The sequence below is a fragment of the Paramisgurnus dabryanus genome, chromosome 8 (assembly GCF_030506205.2).
Source record: "Paramisgurnus dabryanus chromosome 8, PD_genome_1.1, whole genome shotgun sequence".
NCBI classification, from domain to species: domain Eukaryota; kingdom Metazoa; phylum Chordata; class Actinopteri; order Cypriniformes; family Cobitidae; genus Paramisgurnus; species Paramisgurnus dabryanus.
Window position 1 is genome coordinate 260,474 of NC_133344.1, and position 27,878 is coordinate 288,351.

General features: G+C 38.9%; 2 protein-coding genes across 6 annotated transcripts in view; both read left to right on the plus strand.

Moving 5' to 3' along the window:
• The window catches only part of lsamp (limbic system associated membrane protein), a 150,029-nt gene that overhangs the window by 50,720 nt on the left and 71,431 nt on the right, over positions 1 to 27,878 (plus strand). For 2 of the 4 annotated variants that reach the window (XM_065280240.1, XM_065280241.2), the window contains exon 3: positions 18,130 to 18,208. In XM_065280240.1, the coding sequence (XP_065136312.1) occupies positions 18,130 to 18,208 (79 nt within the window). Of the gene's footprint in view, positions 1 to 17,925; positions 18,209 to 27,878 lie in introns of those variants that run through there. The other 2 variants (XR_010542723.2, XM_065280239.2) reach the window with 1 other exon arrangement.
• Positions 1 to 27,878, plus strand: part of sidt2 (SID1 transmembrane family, member 2) — a 245,192-nt gene that overhangs the window by 46,848 nt on the left and 170,466 nt on the right. The gene's annotated exons all lie outside the window — the stretch shown is intronic.

The window sequence follows — 27,878 nt, forward strand, 5'->3', positions numbered from 1 at the left end:
TCTTCACCATAGCAGTGATGAACTTCAAAGCTTCTCAATTAACAAACTGTGGAGACATCCAGGGAAAAATCTTCAATAAAAGTTCAAAGGTGTAAACATATCCTGACAGTCCTGTCGTGTTAAATATGAAGAGACGCGTACACGATATACCACCGGAAAGTTTAATGCTTGAAAATGTGAGCTGGAACTGAGGCTCCACCATCAAACAATGAATGATTCGTTCTCCATGTGGACATCAAGATAATTTCTTGGTAACTTTTCGTCATTTGGAGACATGACAGCTAAATTGCTCACAATGACTATAAGAACTGTTTATGTTTGAATAGAGAAGCCGACTGATGAAGGTCCATCATGAAATCTTTGTCTCTGTCTACTGAAAAGTTGGTCGATATCAGTATGAGGCAGCTTGTTGTGTGTTAAAGTTTCAGTTTATTTCATTTAGATTCAGTCCAGGATGTTCTCAGAGAGCAAAAGAGGTTCATGGACACTGAAATATGATTCAGACTGCAGACAATAAATGGACTGATAAATCCAGAAACTCATCAAAACACGTTATTTCATTTCAATATATGCATGATGTTTTTATACACACTGTAAACACTTCAGCCGGTCTCAGATCACCTCAAAGACATCTATGCAGAATGAGATATAACAAACAGTACGCATGATGGGCTCAACAATGAACTGGACCTTGAGCACACATGCACGTTTATTTAATCACTAAATGTAGAGCTCATATCTGCCTTTTATTCCTGTACACAAACAGAAACCGATTCTGGATCTGTTCAGGACCTTCGATTATCAGGAACAGCACAAAGCTCCCGTGACCTTGGATCATTAAAGATATAGAAATGAATCTAAGATTGCTGAATTTGCTGCAGTGTTAGGAAGGGAAGCTCGGTCTACAGTACTGCGTATAGTGACAGAGACTTTCTGTGGTTAATAAGAGTTTGTCTCTTTAAAGATCAGGGTGTCCTGTATCGATTATCTTATTGTATTTCATCTAAATGGTTCTTCTTTTTCAGTGGACATCACAAACGTATTTTCACCGACCTCTCATATAGAAACAGCCCTGCAGTTATTTTTCATTAACCATCACCTTTAATTAAAAAGTCATCAGAATGAGAAAGTAATAAAGATTGTGAATGATCTTCATGTGCTGCTGGTGACAAAACTTCACTGACCTCTTACACAAACATCATCATCATCATCATCTTCATCAGTATAATATGAACTTCATGATGGATGAATCTTCAGCATCAGCAGAATCACATTATACACTAAATATTTAATGTTCCTCCAGAAGATAAATGCAAAGTGTGAACATTTCATCTCACACAATCTCATACTGTGCTGTTATTCTCTCTTTCTCTGGCCTCAGGACACACAGTCTCTCTCTCTCTTTCATTTTTATTTCTCTGTTCATTTCTATTCTGCTTTTATTAGTGTGTCCCTCTCTCAATACCAGCAAAAGTCTAGAGACTGTTTGAAGCTGCGTGATAAAACTCTCCATATTTTATTTTTTTGATTTATCTCACATCCTTTCCAAAGCAACAAACTGTCAGAGGAACTGAGTGATTTCGGCAATTTTAGCAAAAAAGGGTTTGAGTTTTGAAGAATTAATCCGTCTGACGGGGTTTTGATGTATAATGATAGAGATTCTGAGAAAGCAGCATTTGTTTTAGTACAGAATTAGTTTTCGAAGCCGGTCAGGGTCACAGACAGATCGGTCCAATCAAATCCCAGCAGTCGGATGAAGCTCTGATGTCCTTATCAAACACAGCGGTCACTAACAGATGGTCACAAATCATGTGTTTGTTTCAGTGATGAGGGACAGCTGCCTGCGTTGAGTGTGATGGATAACATTGATTTCAGCACGTCTGCCGTATTCTGATCAGCCAAACAATCACTCAACTTCATTCATCCGTGTGTCTCGTTTCCAGCCCTGAATGTGTTTCTAGAGGAGATTATGAGGGCAGATCGCTTACATTTTATTAAATAGTTTTCCTGGCTGACATAACGCATCTAAATGTGACCTTACGGCGTCTGCAACATAGGCACACAACTTAATTCACTTGAGGGTCATCGATTAGCGGACCGCAGTCTGGTTCCGGACTTCGGCTTTGTTTCATCTGGAACATGAGACGTAAATAACCGGCAAGTGCATCTTTTAGCAACAGCACCATACTGAAGAGACAGTGAACAGCAAACGCTTATTATAAGGGAACGTGGCATCTTTAGAGACCATACATCTTTTTTATCTACATTTTACATGTTTTAGAGCATTTCATAATGAATAGTGTTATTTATGAAAAATAATTGGTAACACTTTATTTCACTAGTCCATTTACTGTAAGATATTTTGCTAACCATAAACAACTGCAACTCCTTGTCAACTAGCAGTCATTAGAGCAGTGGTTCTCAAACTGGGGGCTGGGGCCCCACGGGGGGCCACGAGTGGGGCCAGGGGGGCCCCAGTTTTATGACATTTTATAAAATAAAGTAATTTATCATGAATTCTGTGGAATTAAACCTAAAAAAATAAGGCTACTAACCAACAGCACTACTTTGTATCATTCAATATGTTTTGTTTAATTAAATGTTGAGTTTTAGAAAAAATTTTTGTCATACATTTTCTTTGGGGAGGTGCGAATGAATGCGCCGTACACAAGGGGGGGCCGGACGCTGAAAAAGTTTGAGACCACTGCATTAGAGTATTAGTAGACTACCTGCTTAACATTTACTAACCTTTAATTATGATGATCTCACAACAGACATTATACTGACTGCAAATAACTTTCAGGGCTGAAGACATATGAGAGGTGTGCCACTGGTCCCAGCGTTATTATGCCACCAATGCAGTTTAAGTGCTGGTTTAGAGCCAGAGCCTAACTTTAAATCAGTTTTCTTTTTTTCAACACCCAAAGCACCGGCTCTGAAACAAGAACATTGCTTCTTAAGTAGCACCAAAACATTGCTGATCTAGAATGAAGAACTGATTGCATCAGGGGACGGGGTTATTGTGACATGAAACTAGGAGGGTAGCTACATGCTAATGTTGTTCTGTGTAAATTATAAAATATGTTATGCCTTTACCGTTATTCTCCATTGCAAATTTGAAAAACAAAAAATATATAGTTTTGCTGCGTTTAGATGCCAATGTAGGTATGCTAAGCCATTGACCATTAATAATAATGTTTGTGTTTGTAACTGCATTAACATTGCTGGGAAAGATGAGACGTATACAGTAATGTAAGACTTGGCTCTGTGGTGGCTCTCCAAACTTGGTGGCACCAGGACTTCATTTGGTAGTTGTGAGTTGGGGCAAGAAAGAAAGAAACACTGAAAATACATTAAAATGTGTTTTATGCATACATTTATTTATTAGAAATGAATACAGGTAGATGTTAAAAACCTCTTTTTCAACATCTTTATGGTACACCTAGTTAATGCATGTTGATCTTTTATTACAGTAAAACTTACTGTGTGCTTTTTTTTTACTAAATCCTTTTGTTTTGACACATTTTAACAAACTTTACTTATTTAAACATCTTTAACATTTCATTCTCATGATGTCAACTATAATAAGTTTATATTATATAGACTAATGTCAAAGAGTCAGCCACACCTGTCACCAACCAATCAATCAACCCTGATCTCTTATCACCTACACCTGCACGCCATCATCACCGCTTTGCATACAGTATAAGCATCCCTCATTCTTCACTATGATCTGGTCATCTTCTTACTTTACCTGCAAAACAGACTCGCCAAGATGATTCGCCTGTGCTCAGGATCCTCTTCGTCCCCTCGTTAGTCTCCAGGTCCTCCGAGATATTCTTACCTTCATGCACAAAGACTGTTATCCTCAGCTAAGTGATCCTAGACTTTACATCTGCTTGCAAAGTTAATTACCTGCCCGGTGTTTGCCGCTCTTTGGCGGTCCTGCTTAAATAGACAGACCTGGGGGCATTGCAAACATAGCGGTGCAGTGACGCGACTTCCTTTAAAAGACATTGGTTACAGCCTAATTACCCTTGACTGTTCTCTTATGGGGCGTGTCAACTAACATCTTTGTTTTAAACAGTTTCATTGAGCACTTGAGGACCTCAGTGTGTAAAATTAACTGCACATAAAACATGTGTCACTCCTTCACAATGCTGTTTTCTCATCATTTCTCGTTATTTTTGGGTCATCGGAAACAACAGGCTAAAAGCTACATATTGCACACAATAATCCTGCTCTTAAATCTTGTGTCACGTCAGTCAGGTTCTCCTTTACAGACAGAGGCCGCCCACCTCATGAGTCGATAGAGTGACGTTGCTTTCAGCCCCCCCCCCAAAAAACAGAAAGTACTGACATGTTCTGCTGTTGATTGGTTAGGACTGTCTACAACTCTTCCTCAAACCTCTCAAAATAGCCCATCTCCGATTCATTTTTACCAGTGTATGAATTGTAGTAAAATAAAATATGAATGATGTCTTTGACTAAGTTTTGATTGGGTGGGTGGGTGGTTGAGACAGACGTTTGGGTGGGCTTAGCCCATGCCTTGAGCCGGCCCTAGTAATGGGGGTTAGGTGCACTACAGTCTTAACCTGCCAGCCGTGAGACTCTAACCAACATCTCTCTAGGTACAAACCCGATTCTCTAACCACTAGGCTACGACTGAATACTAAAATAACTAGTTAGTTGAATACTCCTGTTATCATTTTCTCAAAAAATGGAAGCAATGAAACCCACTTTCCGGTTAACCAGAAAGCCTAGCACATTTCTGAGGGTTAAAAATAAAAATGTGCACTAATGAGTTTTGCAGTGGCACCAGTACTTAAAAAATTGTTGCACCTGTAAGAAATCTGGTCATAAAATGTGCACAGCCTAGAGACCCTGCTTTTACAACTACATGCAGTATTTACTTCATCTACAAACCCTAAAGGAGGTCACACACCAGGCGAGAAGCATGGCGTCAAATTGCGTCCTGTATTTAAAAATCAAACACAATATTTTGTATGAATGTATACACACCACTGTGACGCTGCTCAAATCCCTAAAATCAGTTCTGGACATGAATGGACAACTAGCTAACCTGATGACAGTGAGAATATGTGAGAGAGATATGTACAGTACAGTGTTTGTTTGTTGTTAATGAACTCTTATTTTAAAATATTATAATGGTCGACTCAGGTTTCTGTTAAGAGAACGACTCTGTTTTGTGTTTCATACGTGGGTATTTGGTCTGCTAAAACATCTTATCATTTAATATTCAGATCCAATTCTGCTCAATTGGGGAAATATTTATTCAATTACAAAAAACGCTTGTCAGGACCTCTGCTAGCAAGGAAATGTAGAGCGTGGACTCATGCAATTATTTAGTTTTATTAAATAATGTCCCAGCAGGTCCTGACTCTTAACCCTTCAGTACTGTAGTTCTGTTTATATGAACAAACAGCTTTAAGTTGATGTGTCGAGTCTTATGTAGTGTTGTGTAGTGATGCCTCATCATAAAGGGTCTGTTTAGTTTTTTCTTCATTACTCTGTCTGTAGCAGATGAAGAGAGAGAGAGAGGGATGTATATTGAAGTGCTGCATGTGTTTGATCTCAGTGTTTCTCATATAAAAGGCAAAAGGCTGACAGGATTTTCAAAGTGTTGGTGATCAAAGGCAGCGAGTTTGTTCATTTCTCATTCTGCCGCTTTCAGGAGGTTCATGTGAAACTTCAGATTCTCTCTCATATGATGTGCAGACAAATGCGTTTTCACTTCATGATGAGCTGCAGTCTTTGAGCGGTTTAATCTGACCTGCTTTTAACATCTCTAGCAGACTTCAGACATGTGAGTGGTCAACACAAATAACATCTCACTTATCTCACTCGTGTCAAAACTCTTGATACCTGCTGCTGTCATTGAGAAATGTGTTGTAATAAACTGTCGCATTATAAATATAAAGCATTAAAACTTTAAGAAGATTATTAGTAATAATGTCATTTTGATTCAAACATCTGCAGTCAAACCTGGATGGGCGCAGGATGTGGAAAGCAGAAGAGCATTAAATTCACATGCTAACCTTATGAACGGTGATGTTTCTGTTCTTGATGGAGGCATCACAGTCCAAACACTGATGAAAGAAAAGGTCTGACCTTCATTGTGTTGATCCTGCTCCCTCCCTCGTGACAGTCAATCCAGAGCTTGAACCGAAGGTCACAGTAGAAACATCTTCATCTCTGGTAGGGCCGTGGGGTGAATGACGCTTTCAAAGGAAAGTTAAGAGCCGGAGAAGTTCAGGTCGGGTAAGACAAGTGAAATTTGGCCTGAAGACTCCGTTAGCCGTTATTATGTGTGGGTTAAAAAAACATTTGCACTTCTTGTTTGGGTTAATTATGGTAAAGGTACATGAGTGTACTTTTCTATACTTGTGTTCTTGTAGCTGAACTCATAGAGCATTGTGATGGCGACACAAAGGTCATGAGTTTGACTCCATAGGAACACAAATACTGATAAAAAGAAAAAAAACTTATAGCTTGAATGCACTGTAAGTTCCATTAGATAAAAGCATCAGCCAAATGCATCATCGTTAATGTACTTTTGAGTGTAATGCTAGTTGACAACGTCAGCAGAGAAAAGAATGAACAATGTGCACCACTGAAATGCAGCAGAACTTTCTACAAAAATACTTACATACCAGTAATGTGAGCCCTCCATCATCTGATGTCATCAGTTGTGATGTGTGTGTGTGATGTCATCGGCTGTGATGTGTGTGTGTGATGTCATCGGCTGTGATGTGTGTGTGTGATGTCATCGGCTGTGATGTGTGTGTGTGATGTCATCAGCTGTGATGTTTGTGTGTGTGATGTCATCAGCTGTGATGTTTGTGTGTGATGTCATCAGCTGTGATGTTTGTGATGTCATCAGCTGTGATGTTTGTGATGTCATCAGCTGTGATGTTTGTGTGTGTGATGTCATCAGCTGTGATGTTTGTGTGTGATGTCATCAGCTGTGATGTTTGTGATGTCATCAGCTGTGATGTTTGTGATGTCATCAGTTGTGATGTGTGTGTGTGTGTGATGTCATCGGCTGTGATGTGTGTGTGTGATGTCATCGGCTGTGATGTGTGTGTGTGATGTCATCGGCTGTGATGTGTGTGTGTGATGTCATCGGCTGTGATGTGTGTGTGTGATGTCATCGGCTGTGATGTGTGTGTGTGATGTCATCGGCTGTGATGTTTGTGTGTGTGATGTCATCAGCTGTGATGTTTGTGTGTGTGATGTCATCAGCTGTGATGTTTGTGTGTGATGTCATCAGCTTTGATGTTTGTGTGTGATGTCATCGGCTGTGATGTGTGTGTGTGATGTCATCAGCTGTGATGTTTGTGTGTGAGATGTCATCAGCTGTGATGTTTGTGTGTGATGTCATCAGCTGTGATGTTTGTGTGTGTGATGTCATCAGCTGTGATGTTTGTGTGTGTGATGTCATCAGCTGTGATGTGTGTGTGTGATGTCATCGGCTGTGATGTGTGTGTGTGATGTCATCGGCTGTGATGTGTGTGTGATGTCATCGGCTGTGATGTTTGTGTGTGTGATGTCATCAGCTGTGATGTTTGTGTGTGTGATGTCATCAGCTGTGATGTTTGTGTGTGATGTCATCAGCTGTGATGTTTGTGTGTGATGTCATCAGCTGTGATGTGTGTGTGTGTGTGTGTGTGTGTGTGTGTGTGTGTGTGTGTGTGTGTGTGTGTGTGTGTGATGTCATCGGCTGTGATGTGTGTGTGTGTGTGTGTGTGATGTCATCAGCTGTGATGTTTGTGTGTGTGATGTCATCAGCTGTGATGTTTGTGTGTGTGATGTCATCAGCTGTGATGTGTGTGTGTGTGTGTGTGTGATGTCATCAGCTGTGATGTTTGTGTGTGATGTCATCGGCTGTGATGTTTGAGTACAGGGTGATGTTACAGTAGCTGAGCTCCCCTGTGGTTTTGTGTTTGACAGCTGATGTTTTGGATCTTTCTGTCAGCATAGACAGCAGAAGCAGACAATAAACAGGTGTTTATGAGATTTGGCACCATGTGTGTGGCTATAATAAATCTCACACAACAGATGTGTGTTGGTAAAACATCTGATGTCCTCACAGTAGATTCATATTGAACAGCTGAGAACACAATAAATTCAGTCTAAATAAACAAAAAAAGATTAGTTATAAAAACTCAAAGTTCACCAGCAAACACAATTTAGGTTGCAAATATGATGCAGAATTAAACGATGAAAATGAATTTAAGGAAGCAAAGTGTAATATAAATTTTGTAGTTCATGTAACTTTAGTTTCATTTTTCAGGCCTGTTTTACTAACAGATAACAACTTATTAATGATTTACAAACCATCTTCTGGGATTAAAAAACTACTATCATGAATGACCTTAATCTCCTCATGATGGCCACCACTGTATCTACAGTATAAAGTCATCATTATCCTCTATAAACCCTAGAACAGAGACACCATCAGGGGATTTAGGTCATTTTCCTTACCGGCCCCTCCAAGTCCAGACCTCAACCCCATGCAGTGAACTTGGGGCTAGTTGTAAAATAAACTGCGTTTGTCCATTCAAAGGAAAGCCTTTAGCTGGAGTTGCAGAAGGCATTGGATTACATTACTGATGAAGCCCTGAGGAAATATTGACACTATGCCAGAGAGATGTGCTGCAAAGTTTGACATACCAGATATTAAAAGTTAATTGTGATTAAAAACACTACGACTCACTTCATCTGATATTTGTGTTGCCTAGAGCAACCATCATTATAAAATGAAATCATGTTTTGGAGGCAAAAAAAGGTGAATATTATTATTAGATCTGTCAGGTGTCTAATCATTTTGGCCAGCACTTTATATATAGGACAGAAATTCACTGGGGGGCTCTAGTTTGGAAGGGGTTAATTATAGAGGATGGGTTTGAAATAACTAATAACTTTACAACGTTTCCTCATAAATATGTTTTCTTGAATATTTAAGTTACACAAACTTTTAACAATAATTTCTAATCCTCAAGTTAAAGAACATTTATAGTGTGAAAATCTGAATATGTTTAGTTAATGGACATTTAACTAAGAGGAAGAATCTGACATGAAACTGATGCATAAATCATACAGTGTGACTGTGACGTGTCATGTGACGAGCTTACTCATGCATTATGTGCCGTTGAATGATCAGAAAATAATGCTCACCCAAGGTGATAGTGCGGTACGACGTGAAGTGGAGTTACACCACAGGTCTGCATTATTTTCAAATAATTCAACGGCCATATAATTCAATATTCACAAACATTACTCTGGTGGGTATTTTAAGACATTTTTGACAGGTCAGGTGTGCATTTATAGAAAAATTATGCATAACTGTGGAACATCTCTCAACCAATCAGAATAAAGATATACGCATACTCGTAAGCACACATTAGACTTAATTCTGTCACTCGGACTCAACATTAATGACATCGAAATATCACCCCAGAGCGATGCCGTTTCAGACCATTGCCTTGTGTCATACACAATACTTCTAGATAGGACCGCTCAGTCTACAACATGCTACAGATTGTCAGGATCCGTCTGAAACCATCTGTTTTATTACATCTAGTCTTTGTGTTCGGGGTCCTGGCAGTACCATGTTTTATGTGGGAAATGTGTGGTTTTTGTATTGGTTTATTCTGACCACACATTTCCCAGGTCTCGTCACTTTTTCCCCAATCCCTTACTCATGATTATTTTCCAGGTGCATGTAATTTACTTTCTCCCTATTTAAGAGTCCTTGTGTTTGTTGTCCAGTGCGCGTTCGTCTTGTTACCATCCCTGTCGTGTTAAAGAGTCTTGCCTTGTGAGTATTGAGTATTTTAGTCTAGTTTGTTATCTGTAGTTTAATGTTGGTTTATGTTTAGCTTTATGTCAGTTTAGTGTAGTGTTTATACTGTCTTGTTTTGCCCCCTCGTGGGTTTTGTTTTCCTTGTTTTTTGTCAATAAATTATTATTTTCTTAGTCCTGTCTGCATTTGGGTTCGTTCTTGTCTAATCCTTACACAGATTAGCCAGAACAATAATTTCCACCACTAAAGATAGCTTTATTAGCACTCTTCCAGACCTGTCTCAAATGAAACATGTAGCAGATAACCGTGAAGATCTGGATATTATAATAGAAAACCTGAACAACGTTTGCTCTAGCACGATGGATGCCGTTGCTCCCATACGAAAAAAGAGAATCAAAGAAAAAACGCCAGCTCCATGGTATGACCATCATACTGCAGCCCTTAAAAAAGTAGCTAGAAAAATGGAAAGAAACTACCGAAACACAAAGTTAGAGGTATGGCGTTCAGCATGGAAAGAGAGTGTTCAACAATACAGACAGGCTATTAAAACCGCCAGATCTACCTATCTCAGTACGCTTATTAAAGAAAATCATAACAACCCTCGTTTCCTCTTTAGCACAGTTGCGAAACTGACTAGAAACAAAGAACAAACAGAAACCAATAGTAAACTCCAACACAATAGTAACGACTTCATGAACTTCTTTACTAACAAAATTATTTTTATTAGGGAAAACATAGAAACTACGCAAGCAGCCACCACTATACCCAATAGTACATTTACCACTAGTTTACCATACGAACATCTTGAGTCATTTAAACCTACTACAATAGAAGAGCTCTCTATAATTAATTATAATTAGTTACATTTATATAGCGCTCTTCCAGTGCTCAAAGCGCTTTACATATGAATGGGGGAATCTCCTCAACCACCACCAATGTGCAGCATCCACCTGGATGATGCGACGGCAGCCATATTGCGCCAGAACGCCCACCACACACCAGCTTATTAGTGGAGAGGAGACAGAGTGAAGTAGCCAATTAGTATGAGGGATGATTAGTAGGCCAATGGGCAAGTTTGGCCAGGATGCCGGGGCACACCCCTACTCTTTTTCGAAGGACATCCTGGGATTTTTAATGACCACAGAGAGTCAGGACCTCGGTTTAACGTCTCATCCGAAGGACGGTGCTTTTTGACAGTATAGTGTCCCCGTCACTATACTGGGGCATTAGGACCCACACAGACCACAGGGTGAGCACCCCCTGCTGGTCTCACTAACACCTCTAAATTAGTAACATCATCTAAATCATCTTCCTGTATATTAGACCCCGTTCCCACAAAATTACTAAAAGAGGTATTTCATGTAGTGTCCGACACAGTACTTAATATCTTTAACTCATCGCTAGAATTAGGATACGTTCCAACAGCTTTCAAACTAGCAGTTATTAGACCGCTCATTAAAAAACCAAACCTTGACCGGGGAGATCTTAATAACTTTAGACCAATCTCAAATCTACCATTTCTTTCTAAAATATTAGAAAAAGTAGAACAAGCCAGCTACGCACATTCATAGCGAATAATAATACATATGAAAAGTTCCAATCAGGATTCAGGCCCCACCATAGCACAGAAACAGCGCTGCTTAGAGTTACAAATGACCTCCTATTAACATCCGATCGTGGTGAAATCTCAATCCTTATATTACTAGACCTTAGTGCAGCCTTCAACACAATAGATCACAGAATCCTACTCAATAGACTAGAAAACTATGTTGGCATCAGTGGTCAGGCGCTAGCCTGGTTTAGATCGTATCTAACCAATCGATATCACTTTGTTTATGTAAATGAGGAAGAGTCCTATCACTCCCCCGTTAAATACGGCGTACCTCAGGGATCAGTTCTAGGCCCTATCCTATTCTCGCTATATATGTTACCTCTAGGAGACATTATCAGGAAACATAACATAAGTTTTCACTGCTATGCGGATGATACCCAGCTTTACATCTCGTCACATCCGAGCGAAACACACCAGTTTGCTAAGCTAACAGACTGCATTAGTGATATTAGGGACTGGATGGCACATAACTTTCTTATGCTAAACTCCAATAAGACAGAGATACTTATTATTGAACCAAATCGCTCCAAACATAATATGTCAGATTACAAGTTGCCCATAGATGGCTGCACGGTGGTGCCATCTTCCACGGTTAAGAATTTAGGCCTAATGTTTGACAGCAATCTATCTTTCGATAGTCATATCTCCAACGTCTGCCGCACAGCATTCTTCCATCTTAGAAATATCTCAAAAATACGCCATATGCTGTCTGCATCAGATGCAGAAAAGCTTATCCATGCTTTTATGACCTCTAGAATAGACTATTGTAACTCGTTACTCGGGGGATGCCATGCAAATCAGGTAAACAAGCTACAGCTGGTTCAAAACGCCGCCGCAAGAGTGCTTACTCGATCTAAAAAGTTTGACCACATTAGTCCAATTCTGGCATCTTTACACTGGCTACCAGTTAAATATCGCATAAAATTTAAAATATTACTAATCACCTACAAAGCCTTAAATGGCCTAGCGCCCTCGTATATTAAAGAACTACTATCAGAATACAATCCACCACGTAAACTGCGATCACAAAATTCTGGTTACTTAATTATCCCTAGAATATCAAAAGTGTCTAAAGGTGGTAGATCCTTTTCCTACTTGGCCCCTAAGCTCTGGAATGATTTACCAAAAAATGTTCGAGCATCAGACACAGTCGAGCAATTTAAATCTAAACTTAAGACATTCTTCTTTAACAAAGCATTCACATAGAATGTCCAATAAATGTACTTTTTCCCGCATTAGTTATTTTGTCTAGAACAAAGCACTCGCATACCTCATATGGGTAATTTACTCTTGCCGCAATAGTTAGCCTGTCTGGAACCGAGCTGAATTAAACCACTATAATGTATGACACTTGCATTACATGCGAACGGCCCCTACGCTAATAGAATTCTGTTTTTGTCTCCCTGTCTCGTCCTCGACCCTGAGGACATTGAGACAAACAGACCCAGTTCCTGTTGCTGTGAAGGTCATCGCACCACTGATCTGTCCTTCAACGTGATGCCCAGCCGATGCGCGACCAACGACCACCGGCTGAACCAGTTTAATCCGCTTACCCGCTTCCTATCCCTACCGTGTCTATATATATATATATATATATATATATATATATATATATATATATATATATATATATATATATATATATATAAATATTAATCTCTCCCTAGGGTTTTTTGTCCTTCTAGGAGTTTTTCCCACCGGGTTTTCTCCTAAGGGGGTTTTTTTAGTCCCAGGGAGAGTCAGACAACTTTGGCTTAACTTAGCACTTTACTGTATACGTGACATTATTAATACGCTCGCTTACACGGTTTATCCATTGCCGCTTTATTCTACTTCTTATACTATGTATTGATTTTCAGTGTTCTCCTCTACATCTACTCATGTAAAGCTGCTTTGCAACAATTGACAATTGTGAAAAGCGCTATATAAATAAAATTGAATTGAATTTAATTGAATTAAAGCATTCAACAGACTCGTGGTATTAAAAATAATTAATATAAGACATGTCTGTTGAATGCTTTATTTTAATTGGTTGAGAGATGTTTCACAGGTATGCATTATTTTTCTGTAGGATATGATTTATGTCTGAAAATACATAAGAATGATTCATATATTCAGTGAGGTTACCGTTAATGAAGTGGTGACTGTAAATACGAGTGTACATTAATGGCTGCCTGCTCAGGGGACAGATACACAAACGTTTATGACACAAAATTCACAAACACCTCATTGCAGGGTTTTGTCTCTGAATGCATTCTGTAGAAGCAGAGCCCGGGATTGTCTCCTCATCTGTTATTGCACAACAACTATTCATTATTTATAAAGAAAATCCTTTAAAATCCTATAAAGAAATCCTTCACTTCATAACCTGAAAACTATGGATAGAGGGACCGTATTTAAAGCGTCCTTAACACTTTTCTGATGTTAAAGGGATAGTTCGGCCAAAAACGATATTAAACCCATGATTTACTCACCCCCAAGCTGTCCGAGTTGCATATGTCCATCGTTTTTCAGACAAACACATTTTCGGATATTTTAGAAAATATTTTATATCTTTCAGTTGATTAAATGTAATGTTACGGGGTCCAGCAATAGTCCACGACCTTCAAGTCCAAAAAAGTGCGTCCACCCTTCACAAATTAAATCCAAACGGCTCCAGGATGATAAACAAAGGTCTTCTGTGGGTAATCCGTGCGGTGTTGTTGTAGAAATATCCATATTTAAAATGTTATTAACGTTATAAACTACCTTCCGGTAGCGCCGCCATCTTAGAGTGATGCGCATTCAGGATGAGAGCTTACGCAGCGTACAGAGTTTCTCTGCTGCTGCTCTGTCCCCCCGCCCTCCGAATTTGTCATACGTCACTAAGAAAAGTGCGTACACTACGCTAATACTCTCTCCTGAGTCTAAGATGGCGGCGCTACCGGAAGGTAGTTTATAACGTTAATAAAATTTTAAATATGGATATTTCTACAACAACACCTCACGGATTACCCTCAGAAGACCTTTGTTTATCATCCTGGAGCCGTTTGGATTTAATTTGTGAAGGATGGACGCACTTTTTTGGACTTGAAGGTCGTGGACTATTGCTGGACCCCGTAACATTACATTTAATTAACAAAAAGATCTAAAATATTTTCTAAAATATCCGAAAATGTGTTTGTCTGAAAAACGATGGACATATGCAACTCGGACAGCTTGGGGGTGAGTAAATCATGGGTTTAATATCGTTTTTGGCCGAACTATCCCTTTAATCTGGAGTACCTATACAGTAGTATTACATCCTTCATATCTCCCAAGAGTCTTTAGTTTAATCAGATTTATAAAAGACAGATAAGCTTTACTGAATCTTTCTGATAACATACGAAAAAATTTGAAAGGAGGAGTTACTACCACGGGAGGAGCGAGTTACAAATCATGCAGTGCTTTATACAACACTGACTGGATAACTTATAATTCACTACATGTTCGTGTCAATTACATAATATGCACTTACGGGCCTATTTACAACTATTTCCCCCGGTTGGGACTTTTCAATGAAATCCAGCGTTAAACACACACGCAAAACTCTGCTTCTACCCCGGATAAACAAACTATATCCATTGTTTCCATAATGCTGGCTTTCTTCGCCTTACATCCAAAAACACACTTCTTCTTTCTGTTAGAAATGCAGAAAGGTTTCTGTGAGGATCAGAGTGTGAATTAGGGTCAGAATAAACACAAACACACAAACAAATAAACACACACACACACATAAACAAACACACACAGTAGTTACAGCAGTGAGCGTATGATGATTTATAGGTCAGCTCAAGTCTTAAATGACCTTTAAGATTCCTCTGTTCTATTTACAAAAGTGTGTTTGTGTGTGCGTTTGTTTGTGTGTGTGTGTGTGTCTGTGTGTGTGTGTCTGTGTGTGTGTTTGTGCACGCACGTTTGTGTGTGTGTTTGGTATGTGTTGTAATCTCTTCTGTGGGCTAGAGAAACTCTGTTGGCCTGCAGCAGGTCAAATGTCAAACTTTAAACTCTATTACAGAAACACAAACTGACAGCCACAAGATTTCAAACATTGATATTTGACTGCAAGCGTTTATACACAGTGTTTGTATTCCACAGCCTCTTTCAGCTGAGAGACGCACTGATCTCAGATCTGATTATCATCTGTGTCTCTGTATGTAAGAGCGGCTTTGTCCTTTGGATAAAGGTTTCTCTTGTTTTAACAAACACTTGAATATTTATTAATCATATTATCATGCAGTTTAGTGAAGAAATGAGAATCTGAATCTGTATGAATATGAATCAAGAGTTATGGTAGTGTGTAGTAATGTTTTGCTTCATATTATCAGTTAAATAGTTTATAAATGACAGAAGGATATAAGTTTGTTTGTTATGGGTCTCCTTTTTATTGTTTTTCCCAAAGTTTATAGATGTGAAGTCATCATCATTAGAAGGTCTGCACAACACATCTAAATGATTTTCAGGTGCATCATCACATGTATATAAATCTTTAAGGCAGTATATTAATGACCTGTTTCATTTACTAATCCATTAGTATATATTTCATTATTAAAGTTGATGCAGTCATTAAATGCAGATTCTTAAACACAAAATTCTGCATTATACTGTACTGTACTGTAGGTATTACCGTGGTACACATAGAGTATGTGATGTGATAGAGTCCCGTAGGGAGAGTTTGAGGAGTAATTGTGTGTGGTTTGCAGTCCTCATTTGTTGGACAGAAGTGAAATATGAACTCCACGTGCTCTCATTCGGGATTTTCCTGGGCCTCTACAGTGCTGCGACCGAGCTCATATTTAGCTGAATGTTGTAATAAAGTCAGAAGGCAAATACACACACACACACACACACACACACACACACACACACACACACACAGTTTGACTCAATCTGCAATTAGCAATACATACATTTCAGACTTTTATGAATTAAATTTGAGTCTCTTTCTCTCCCTCTGTATAATAAATCTCATGTTATGTTCACTGTAAAAAATGTTTGCTGTAGTTATGCAGCTGTAGATTATATTTATGTTGGCAATAGTTTGTTTAAATGAACATAAAACATTAACAAGTCTTTATCTTTACAGAATAAAGCTGTTACATAAGGCTTTTATTTTATAAAGACTTGTTCATGTTTAATCTTCATTAATTTCCCTCTAAACAAACAGTTTCCAGTATATAACATTAATAACAATCTACAATAAGTCACTGGCGAACAGCTGATAGTAATCTTGTCATTTCTACAGACATTTTTTAACAGTGTTTCTTAACATTACACAGACATACAAATCAGGATTTTACCAAAGATTTTATAAAAGTTTGTTCCCTTCTGGAGTTGTAGGACAAGAATCACTAAGAAAAAAATAAATTGCCCCAGCTGAATTTCATATTTGCACACGCTTTCTGTTTTAATGCGATTAACTAAATGAATTATGCAAATTATGCTTGTTTTCATATCTTGCTGACCCTTTTTGGGTGCAAGTTTTGTCTGCAATATATTTTACTTTAACTTTATAAGATTATCACTAACAGTACACTTGACTATATGTGGACTGCTGCTGTATTTCTTATATTTTTGTGAGGACATTTTTAAGTACACTCTAAAAAAATGCTGAGTTATTTTAAAAAAGAGACGAGCTTAGCCCGCTGGGTTGTCATTTAACATATGCTGAGTTGTTTTAACCCATTGTTGGGTCAAACATTTTAGGGTTAATTTCAAACCAGCTGCTGGGCTCTTCCCCTTAACCCAATGCTGGGTTGAAAATAACAACACTGTTATTGATGGATATACACACACAGACACACACTGACCGACACACACACCTTTATGAAAATTAACCATGGTTTTATTGTTGTAAAAGTGTAGTAACCATGATTTTGGTGGACTGATTACTATCATTAAAATTATGGTTTTACTACACTAACCATGGTTTACATATGGTCTTTGAAAACCATAGTTATTTTGTGGTTAGCATGGTTTTACTACAGTAACCATTGTTTTTTGGTTTAAGCTGTAGTAAAACCATGGTTAATTTTTGTAAAACACACACTGAAAAACACACACACACACACACACACACACACACACACACACACACACACACACACACACACACACACACACACTGTGAGGTAGAGTTGTGCTCATACATTCAGCAGCAACAATTACTGAAGACCAACCAGCCTTCAAGAGAAAGACACGTGCATGTAAAATACATCTCCTCGTGTAATGAAGGGTGCATGTGTGTGTGCACGTTTAGTAGCCGTCAGCTTCCCGCACTTTCATGAAACACGGAAAGCGCGCGCCTGGATATATGGGGCTGTTGTCGTGACAACCGATAACGGGACTCTCGTGAAGGGGGCAGCAGAGCGCCAGTGTAGCGATTTTCTCTCTCTCTCTCTCTCTCTCTCTCTCTCTCTCTCTCTCTCTCTCTCTCTCTCTCTCTCTCTCTCTCTCTCTCCATCTCACTCAGTGCACGGGAGCAGCGTGCGGGCTGGATCGCATTTTTTAGCGCGAGTCTCTGCTTTATCGTCGGACCTTCCGCGCTCTTCATCCGTTCAGCGTGTTTTCTGTGTGTGGATTATTTTTGTGACGATGTTTGTGTGGGGACGCTCCTCGTGTCGGCAGCTGCAGGCGTGTTTTTTCCGACTGTTATGTTTTATTCCCACAGGACTCCCGGTGATCAGCGTGGACAGTCAGAAATCCACCGACAACATCACCATCAGACAGGGAGACACAGCCGTGATCCGGTAAGACGAGAAGTTTCTTTAACTCACTCTCCTTCATCATCTAGCTGCCCTTCATCCCTCAGCATCAGCACCACTGCGGGAGAATCTGATAATAACTCACTCATCTCAATCTGATCTCATCTCATCTAATCGAACAGATGGATCTGATGATCAGAAATCATTTAGATTCTGTTGGACTTGAAGGGATAGTTTACACAATAATGTATTATTCATAGTGATTTTTTTTCTTACTATGGAAGTGAATGGAGCTTATTATTATCTTCCCCCGTGTTCATCAGAACAAAGACATTTATACAGGTCAATTATTACAAAATGTTTGGGTGAACTATCCTTTTAAGTTTGATCTATATTTGGGCTGTTATTTCCGACTGATCGCAGGGTGTGTGCGTGCGTGTGTGCGCGTGCCTGTGTGTGTGTGCGCGTGTTTGTTAATGTTATATTAGTGTAAATGCTTCTCTTCACAGAGATTTATCATTGGGTTTCTGTGTCTGTAATGCGCTCTCATGAAAATGAAGAACAAGCACTGTTACGCTTTCATGACCCTGACTGTGAAAACCAAGATAAAGTCTGAAATTCTGAGATAATGGCCATCAAAGTTTGATTGAAGTCTTTGTGGTGATTTAACTCAGTTAATATTAAAGATATCAAGGTTATATTGAAAGTTCTTTACATGATGAGTTTATGTAGAAAGCTCACATGTGAGTAGTTAGAGTAATTGATTTTGAGTGACAGTTAATCTGCTCTTACTATGGGCTTTATTGATGATCGTTCCTGGTTTTGGAGATGATTTTTATATTAGCTCAGCTTAACTTGTATGTTAACATTTTAAACAATGATAAAACATATCAACAACAAGTAAAATTAAATTAAATCAACAAGTCAAATAAAAAAGTTTTGAGTGGACTTTATCTTACCCGTCCAGGTTGATTTGATTTATTGTGGTATTGCTCACAGAAAGGTTGGAGACCCCTGATCTATAAAGGAAATATTATTACTTTACATACTGGTGAGTTCATCTTTCCCCATTTAAATGTGTGGCAGTATTCAGTTTGTATGATTGATACTGACACACACACACACACACACACACACACACACACTTTATCTTCTTGTCTTCAGGCACTGCTGTGTGTGCGTGCATGGCATGCGTGTGTGTGCGTGTGTGTGTGTGTGTGTGTGTGTGTGTGTGTGTGTGTGTGTGTGTGTGTGTGTGTGTGTGTGTGTTTGTGTGTGTGTACCTGGTATTTATCACGTTGCGGGGACCAATCCCCACAAAGATAGGAATACCATTGTTTTTGTGACCTCGTGGGGACATTTTGATTTGGGTGGGTGGGTGGGTGGGTGCGTGCGTGCGTGCGTGCGTGCGTGCGTGCGTGCGTGCGTGCGTGCGTGCGTGCGTGCGTGTGATGCTTTCATTCATAAATCAAGGAGTGTCTTAGCTGGAAGCACACATGCTGTTCTGGGTTCAGTGTATAGATTCACTCTGTGGTAGTTGTGAGTTTCAGATGCACATCATGGGTGAGAGATGGACAGGAACTGATTGCTGTCATTCATTCAGTTTATTTGTCAAGTTTTTGTCCAGAATGATGTTTAGTATTTAGTAGGCTATTAACCAACAAGACATTAAATAAATAGTTCACATGTATTATGTTAAATATATAAAAAGATTAACACATTAACAGGTTTTTTAATGTATCTGTTCACATGCTATATGTGTAACAGTGATAAAAGCTCTCGGTGTAGTCAAATTAATCTCTGAGGTGAAGTCGATGTTTTAAATGGTAAATGGACTGCATTTATACAGCGCTTTTGTAGACCCATGGCCAGCCAAAGCGCTTTACATATTGCCTCACATTCACCCATTCATACACCGATGGCGGTCTAAGACATGCAAGGTGCCATCCAGCTCGTTGGGAGCATCTGGGGTTAGGTGTCTTACTCAAGGACACCTCGACATTTGGTCAACTTCTTTGGTTAACTTCTTTTGTGTGTGACTTTGCTGTACCCAGAATCCTCATTTTGTGTACTGTATTCAGCGTTTATCGCAGCAGAGCGGCCGTCTCCTCGGATAAAGGAGTGAGGTTAGTGAGTCCAAACGGGATGTGATGATTATACACAGCACTTTCCGTGAAGAGCTTCATCCAGCAGGATTCATTTGCAAAGCTGTTTTTCATGTTGTTCCACCAACAATAGGAGTTTTTGTTTCTGTACAGTATTGTGTGTGTTGGACAGAGATGTGTTAAGTGTTTATTAAATGATAGCAGCTCTCTGAGGCATTGCGATCTAATTTACGACCCGTAATTCTGGCCTCCTGATTTGCTGTTGTCTATCTGCGGTGTGAAGTTTCCTCCAGCATTCAGAGCTATTTTCCCACAATGCCGTCATTTTAATTGGTTTTTAACACTCATGGCAGAATGAGAGGACACATTGTTGGTTTATTAAAACATCGTCTTCTGTGAAAGCAATACTCTGAGTCAATTATCACTTTGACTATAACAGCAGCCACGCATATGCTATTTTTAAGATGACGAGCGAGAGGTTGCGCTGGGCTGATTTTTGGCTCATGATTCTCATGTTAGCACCTCAGATTCTTCTCAATATGAGCGCTGTGTCCATGCAGATGATTCACCTTCACCACAGTTCACTGTTTGCATGAAGGCTCCTGTGCTGTCTTATTATTGATGTCACATTAGACAGCACCTACAGGTCACAGATGGCTTTGGGGCAAAAAGCTAATCAAGATACACGTTATGTTTGTCTACACTCCAGTCCTGCTGAAAGTAGAGATGTGCACTTTTCACTATTATTAAGCTCATAAAGAAACAAATATTCAGTAATTTGGTTACAATTTCACAAAAGACTTATCATTAGGAAATATCCACTACATGCTAAACTCTGTATATATGTGTTTTTAAATCTTTTAAAATTCCTCTTTAAATAATCTGAGATACATACTGTATGTCCATCAGACGAAACCTTTTGGTTTTAAGTCTGAAGTTTTTCCCTGATCTCTGTTTTCTCCCATTAGAAGCTTGAAAAAGCCAAGACATCAACTAAAATAACTTCAAATGTGTTGGTCTGAAAGATGATGGACATATGTATCTTGGATTGCTTGAGGGCAAATACACCACGGGGTCATTTTGATATTTGGCTGGAGTATCGCTTTAACGACTAAAACAGGGTCATTGCTTGTTTTACTGTTTAACAGCCATCTGCAGCCCTGCGTCCCAATCTGACCACAGAGCACAATACATAAACACATAATAAATCTGATGTTTTATTCTCTGTGTCTCATGTTTAGCTTAATAAATTAAACTACAGTAACAGGAAGCAGAAATTTCTCATGATACGGTGATGTGGGCACGTCGAAATTACACCCTACTGTAGCTGGGAAAAATCTGACAACCTGGTGGTGTTAAAATGCTAATTAGTTTAATAAGTCTACGATCTGAATTGCCAAAACTATTAGAAATACAGATGAAGTAAAAAAATTAAATGAGGATACTATAGCAAGAGCTTAGATCTACTTTACAACAATAACTATAAAAATATATGTTTTTTATATATGAGAATGACCACAACTATAATCATAAAGATATAAGGATCGATATCACTTAAATCACTTGCTGAGAGATTTTTTTTCCCAACTGATGAACGATAAACCAATGACAGCCAATCAAATCTACTTGAATCTAAAGTGCATGTGCATTTGAAATGACAGGAACTGTGGTGAAGCTGAGATCCATAACATAAAATCATTTCAGGTGTCCAGCGCTGATGCAGTTGCAGTGAAATTGACTTCATAATGTTTTTTTTTACTACATTGACTATTACACCACAGATACATCAGTTTGATATATTCGCTGTAAATGCAACAAGAAGAGCATATCTATACATTTAATGACAGGTGAAAAAGTGATTTGCACTATTAGTTAATGAGATTAAAGATAAATGATTTGTGTGAGTACTGCGCCTCCGGTGGTGTGGACGCTTATATTGCTATTGTTGTATTTAACGTTATAGTTATATTTATAATGTGCACAGCCCTTTAACCCTGATACATTTTTTTTTTTTTATAATTGCAAATCGAATATTGGAGGTGTCGCGCACATCCCCAGCTGAGTTGTCTTCCACCTTCAGTCTCCACCGAAAAGTGTTTGTTCTGCTGGGATGATTGTTTTCTTAAAATGATAAAGTTCATATAGGTGCAGGTGTTGCTGTCATGCAGTATTTATTTCAGATGTGCGTGTTTGAAATGGCTGATGGGTTAAGATGCTTGTGGATGATGTGTCTCTCTCTGCTGATGGGTCACTGCTGGGCACTTTCATATCTGTAAAAGAAATACTCAATCTACATCTAAACTCTTGCTCCCAACTCCAGTTTAGCTTTATATAGACTTAATGCGTCGCTGTACATCATAATTTATGCACAAGTAGATGTCAGAAACATTTGATAGAAACCATAGGAGATGTCAAAAAAAGCTTTTCTATTAAATTGTTAATTTGCGTGACTGACATTAACATTCAGTCTGACAAATAAATAATGAGTGCTTGATTGAGTCACGTAACTGAGTGGAGAGCATCGTGCTAGCAGAAGCTAACTGATCAATTATATATACATTGAATGCTTCATAGATCCCTTTGAATAAAAACATGACCGCTCATCAGGAAACAAAGATCAGCCTCATGTCTCCTAACATTAAATTTGAGTAGGACAGCTATCTGTGACTGGATAAAACCACAGAATCGCATAAGTGAACGTCTCATTGCAGGTGACCAAACATACAAATAAACATTTACCTGATTTCAGATGTATCGTGTTGAGTCACACGCTACAGATTTAGATTCCCTGATTTATGAGAAACGAAAGGAGACGTCAAACACGCATGAGCTCAGTGTCGTCTGTGGTGACCGATCAGAAATGTGCTGTGGTATAAAATGAAATCAGATATATATAAAACTATCACAGCTGAGCATGATATGAAATGATCCGTGCGGTTGTTGAAATTAAATCATTTGATGATGGTGTCTCTATTAGATCAGCACTTTGGCTGTTATTGGAATATGCTGAAGATTAAAGTGGGCACTTTAAAGAAACATTGAGTTTGTGTAATAGTGTAGAGGAGCTGATGTAAGGTTTAAGTGCAGTTACTCACCCATGAAGAGCACTGGAGATGTTTAACACTGATGTGTGGCTTCATGGCATCCTTTTTATTATACAAGCGCTGCAATTTACATTTAAAATTCTGACACGGTCATGTTTTTTATGGGACATCTGCCTGTTCATTTATTTCTGTAAAGCTTCTCCTGAGTATCTTAAGAGTTAGCACAGTGTTAGGTTTGACTCTTGTCATTTACTGATCTTCTGCATTTTTTCCTGTAACATCACTGTCCAATACAAAGTCATGCTAATGACTGTTGGCATTAGATTTGGTTTAAAATATTCCTTGCTTTCTGCATCAACTTAAAACATTAATTATACACATAGGGATGTAAATTGGACAGTTCATTGAGATATGATACCGTATCGGTTATCTCTGCCAGCGATGAGATATTTGCTGATTATTCAAACTTGTCTTTGATGCAATTACAGTTTGATTGGGTTAATTTGTCAATATTTTATATTATGTGCCTAGGTAAGCAGTTATATTTTAAATAACTTACAAATGCAACCAAAATATATAACATGAATGTTTAATTAAACCTCCAATTTGGGACATTAACAACAACAAACTAAGCAAAAATACACCTTTTACACAAAATCAAGCGTATGATGTCAAGAGTTAAAGTCTTTAGTGTGCGTGCTGGCAAAGGTTTTCTGCCAATCTGTTTGTCCAATCCATTTTCCAAATACAAAATATTTCCAAACCCAGGATTTGCGTCCGATAGCAGTCACAAGGTCTTCTGCAAAATAAACAGAAATGCGCACTTTGGCGAAAATGCGTAGATGGTTGTTACGTCAAGGAATGAGGACTTGGGGGTGACAAAATAAAGGTGCCTCATATCCATATTTTATCTGTAGCATCGTATCTTTGGAAATATAATCAATGCATTTATTTATATCAATGTATTGCAGGGCTCCAGACTAACTTTTTTCACTAGGAGCACAATGGCCCCCAACTGAAAATTTTAGTGGCACAACCAAAATATTTAGGGGCACACACCGTAAATCAGCATGCTAACCAAATAATCACATTTCTACAAATTTCCACTGTATAACTAAAAAATACTTTGATGATAGATGCAGAAAGTACAATGTGCTGTTTCAAATTCACTGTCACATCAGAAAAAAGGTCAAATTTACTGGTGGCACATGTGCGACTGGATGTAAACTTCACTGGCACACTCTCAAATTTTGGTGGCAGTCTGGAGCCCTGTATTGTTACACCCCTAGCACATACATAAAAACCCCTGTATTAATATCATTGTTTGTTTGCTAAGACTGACTGTGAAGAAACGCACACTGTGATATCAGTACTGCTATCGATCATTTCAGTTTATCTTGCAACACCAGTCTGTAAACGCAACATTTACATTCGGCTCCTCTTCTCAGCCAAAACACAGCTAGAAATGCACCGAAGTAATGAAATGTTTAGCTAGTTAGTACGTATATGAATTTATGAATATAAACGCACAGATATACAAAACTTCCACTATCTACTTGGTTCGTGGCCCTTGGTGAGATTTATGTGTTAGACAGAAAATGATTCAAAGCTTAGTCAGTAGTACAGAGCTCAAGGTTTATCTTTCACTAGTTAATGTGCGGATGAACTGCTGTACTGTACATTGTGTGCTGCTACTGAAGCAACGACACAAACCTGTCCAACGCAACCCATCCACTCCTTCAGTGTTTGCCTAGCACACATTTACTCTGCTTTATAACCATCGAGTTGTATTGGTGGAGGGGATTGGTGCTGCATCAGCTTTTTTATAGATACTCTACGGATCTGTCGCTTCATTTTTATAAAGTCTCCCCTTCAACTGTGCCTGGTTTCTCATTACTTGCTAAGAGCTACACACCCACTACAGTCCAAGCACTCCAAACAATGAAATGATAATAAAATACAGGACGCAAACACACAATACTAGTGGATCATTAGTGGGTTTTTGGATAATCTTCTTTAATCGAGCTTTAACCGGTGTCTGTTTCTTAACCCAGCGGTAATGTGCTGCTGAGAAATGAATAACAAGCTGCTTCAGCTCTCAGTTCTTTGTGTTTTATCTGCTAAACTCATCCACACGCGAGGAAGCGAGGGAGGGCCCTAAAGCGCTGATATGGCCGTTTCAGTGTGTGCGGTGCTTGTGGGAGATTTATGAGTGTGTGCTTGACACGAATCTGTGTAATAGAGGATCTGTAATACCAGCTGATTCATTACGACCACTTCATTGATCATTCCTGAAATCACAGACCACCATACAGACAGCAAATACGCACAAGCACAGAGGAGAAGTTAATGTCCTGTACAGACTGAAATAAAGTTTGTGTTTTGTGTGGATTCATTCAGTTTCATAGCATACACAGAATAAAGACATTAGTTGCGTTTGACATATTATACCTTCGCATCACTACATATTGTCATATGGGGCATACACACCAAATGCGAGTTCAACGATTTGCGCGTGTAGATTACATACAAAGTCGATGCGAATGACGCGATATGGGCGACTTGTTTGCCGCGAAAATACGCTATCCGCCCAAATATTCAACTCGAGCGAAAAATTAGCATGACACGAAGGTAAATCCCGCAAGTAATCTAGGGCGAGTAACGCAATGCCCCGCGTTTGGTGTGTACAAAGCAATACTGCCCAGTCCTAGCTTTAAATTGAAAACAACATGTGTGTGCAGAGCCGATCCTCCTTATACGCAGGGTTTGCAAGCTGCGTAGAGCACCAAACCATGCGGCGCTGCACAGCCCATAGGTGAGTGACATCAGAGCCATTCAAAAGTATAACAATCTCGCAATACTTTAATTCCAGTTGTCAGTCGGTCTATGCAGCTCTGCATGCAGTTGAATCACCTATCGACAATCGTCTTCATATATGGATATGATTAAAAGCTATCTACCCGGAGCAGAAAGGACAAAATCACCATGAAGGTGAAGTAAATTCCTATTTATTCTTGACCAACCATGCAATGGATTTATTACACTCAGTCCAAATCCCCAGATTCAATATTAGTCCAGTGTGTTTTGTCAGAAATGCTTGTATGCATCAATAATGAAAGTCTTTCATACGTGTTAAAGAAATAAACACATTTATTCATGCAAGGAAGCTGCTGTTTGAATCCTGTTAGCATTTTAAAACAATGCACATTACAAAGTTTGCATATTTAGACAATTATTGATGTATTTTTTTACCACTGGAGCAAACTAAATAGATCAGGCCTTAGTTTTTAAGCAAATTGGAAAATCTGTAAAAATGAATGGGTTTTTATGAAGTCATTTACAGGCCCCTCACAAAGTTGCTTAGGGCCCACGGACGTCTATCATTGGCTCTCTGTGTGGGTGTGTGTGTGGACAAGCTCTTTAATGTATAACATTTACACAATCACACTGGTCATAGAGGAGAAACAAATTTGTGCGCTACATCATACTAGGGATGGGCATTTATCTCATATTTTCATTTCGATTAATCCATAGGTTTAAAGAACGAGTACTCGATTACCTGGGGGCGGGGCATACGCGTCATGGTAACAATGAAAATATTTTTTTTTAAACACTCACAGAACACATGACAGAACTAAGAACACATACTAGTACTGAGTACTTGAGCAATCGAGTACTCGTGCCCATCCCTACATCATCATCCATATGAAATAAATGCGACATGATGTCCGTGACACGTGCTGCTCTTACAGGAGTTCCCACATCTGCTAAAACATTGATCCGTATTAAATAAATCAAGAGCTTCACAGCCTGAATGTGGTCTTGTGTCCTGGTGTTTCTCTGCTGCAGTATTAACCGAGCGTGAGTCATGTGTGGAGTCTGTAAGAAAAGCATCACAGAGAGTCATTAGACTGTGAATGCACATCCGCTTCAGGTGCCGCACACCAACACATTGGCTATGTTTACAAGGTATAGTTTATATTTGACCTTACATGTACTGTAAGTGTCATGTTGTGTTTGCTGCTGAAGTCCGAGTGCATTGCTTTTACAAGGATGAATTGGGTTATTACATTGCATATAAATCAGTGATTATCAATGTAAGTGAATACACTAACAAAAATTTGTTTTACATGTGCCCCAGTCAAAGTGACGCCCCTGATTTGATGGTTAGTCAAGGAATATGAGCAGTTTTTAGTGGGAAGCAGTGTGGTAAAGATTAACATAATTCTTAGTCTTTATAGTGAAAATCTTTAAGGACTGCATCTGCTTTGATGGTGTGGTGTTGATTTAATATTAGTGTCTCATTATCCATGATATCAGCATCTCCCATGTGAATTTCTTACTGCGCAGATACAACGCTCCATTAAACAGAGAGACCGCCTTTGAGGATTTGGGTCGAGAAGTAGGTTGCCCCACTTTCTGCCCCACTGTGATGTACAGTAAAGGTCTGAATCTGCAGGCTTCACATTGACTTTCAGCCACAGAAACACATTTGAGATGGCTGGACGATGTGCTGTGATTACAGAAAGTGATAAATATGAGGGTTTTCATCACACGGAGGAACAC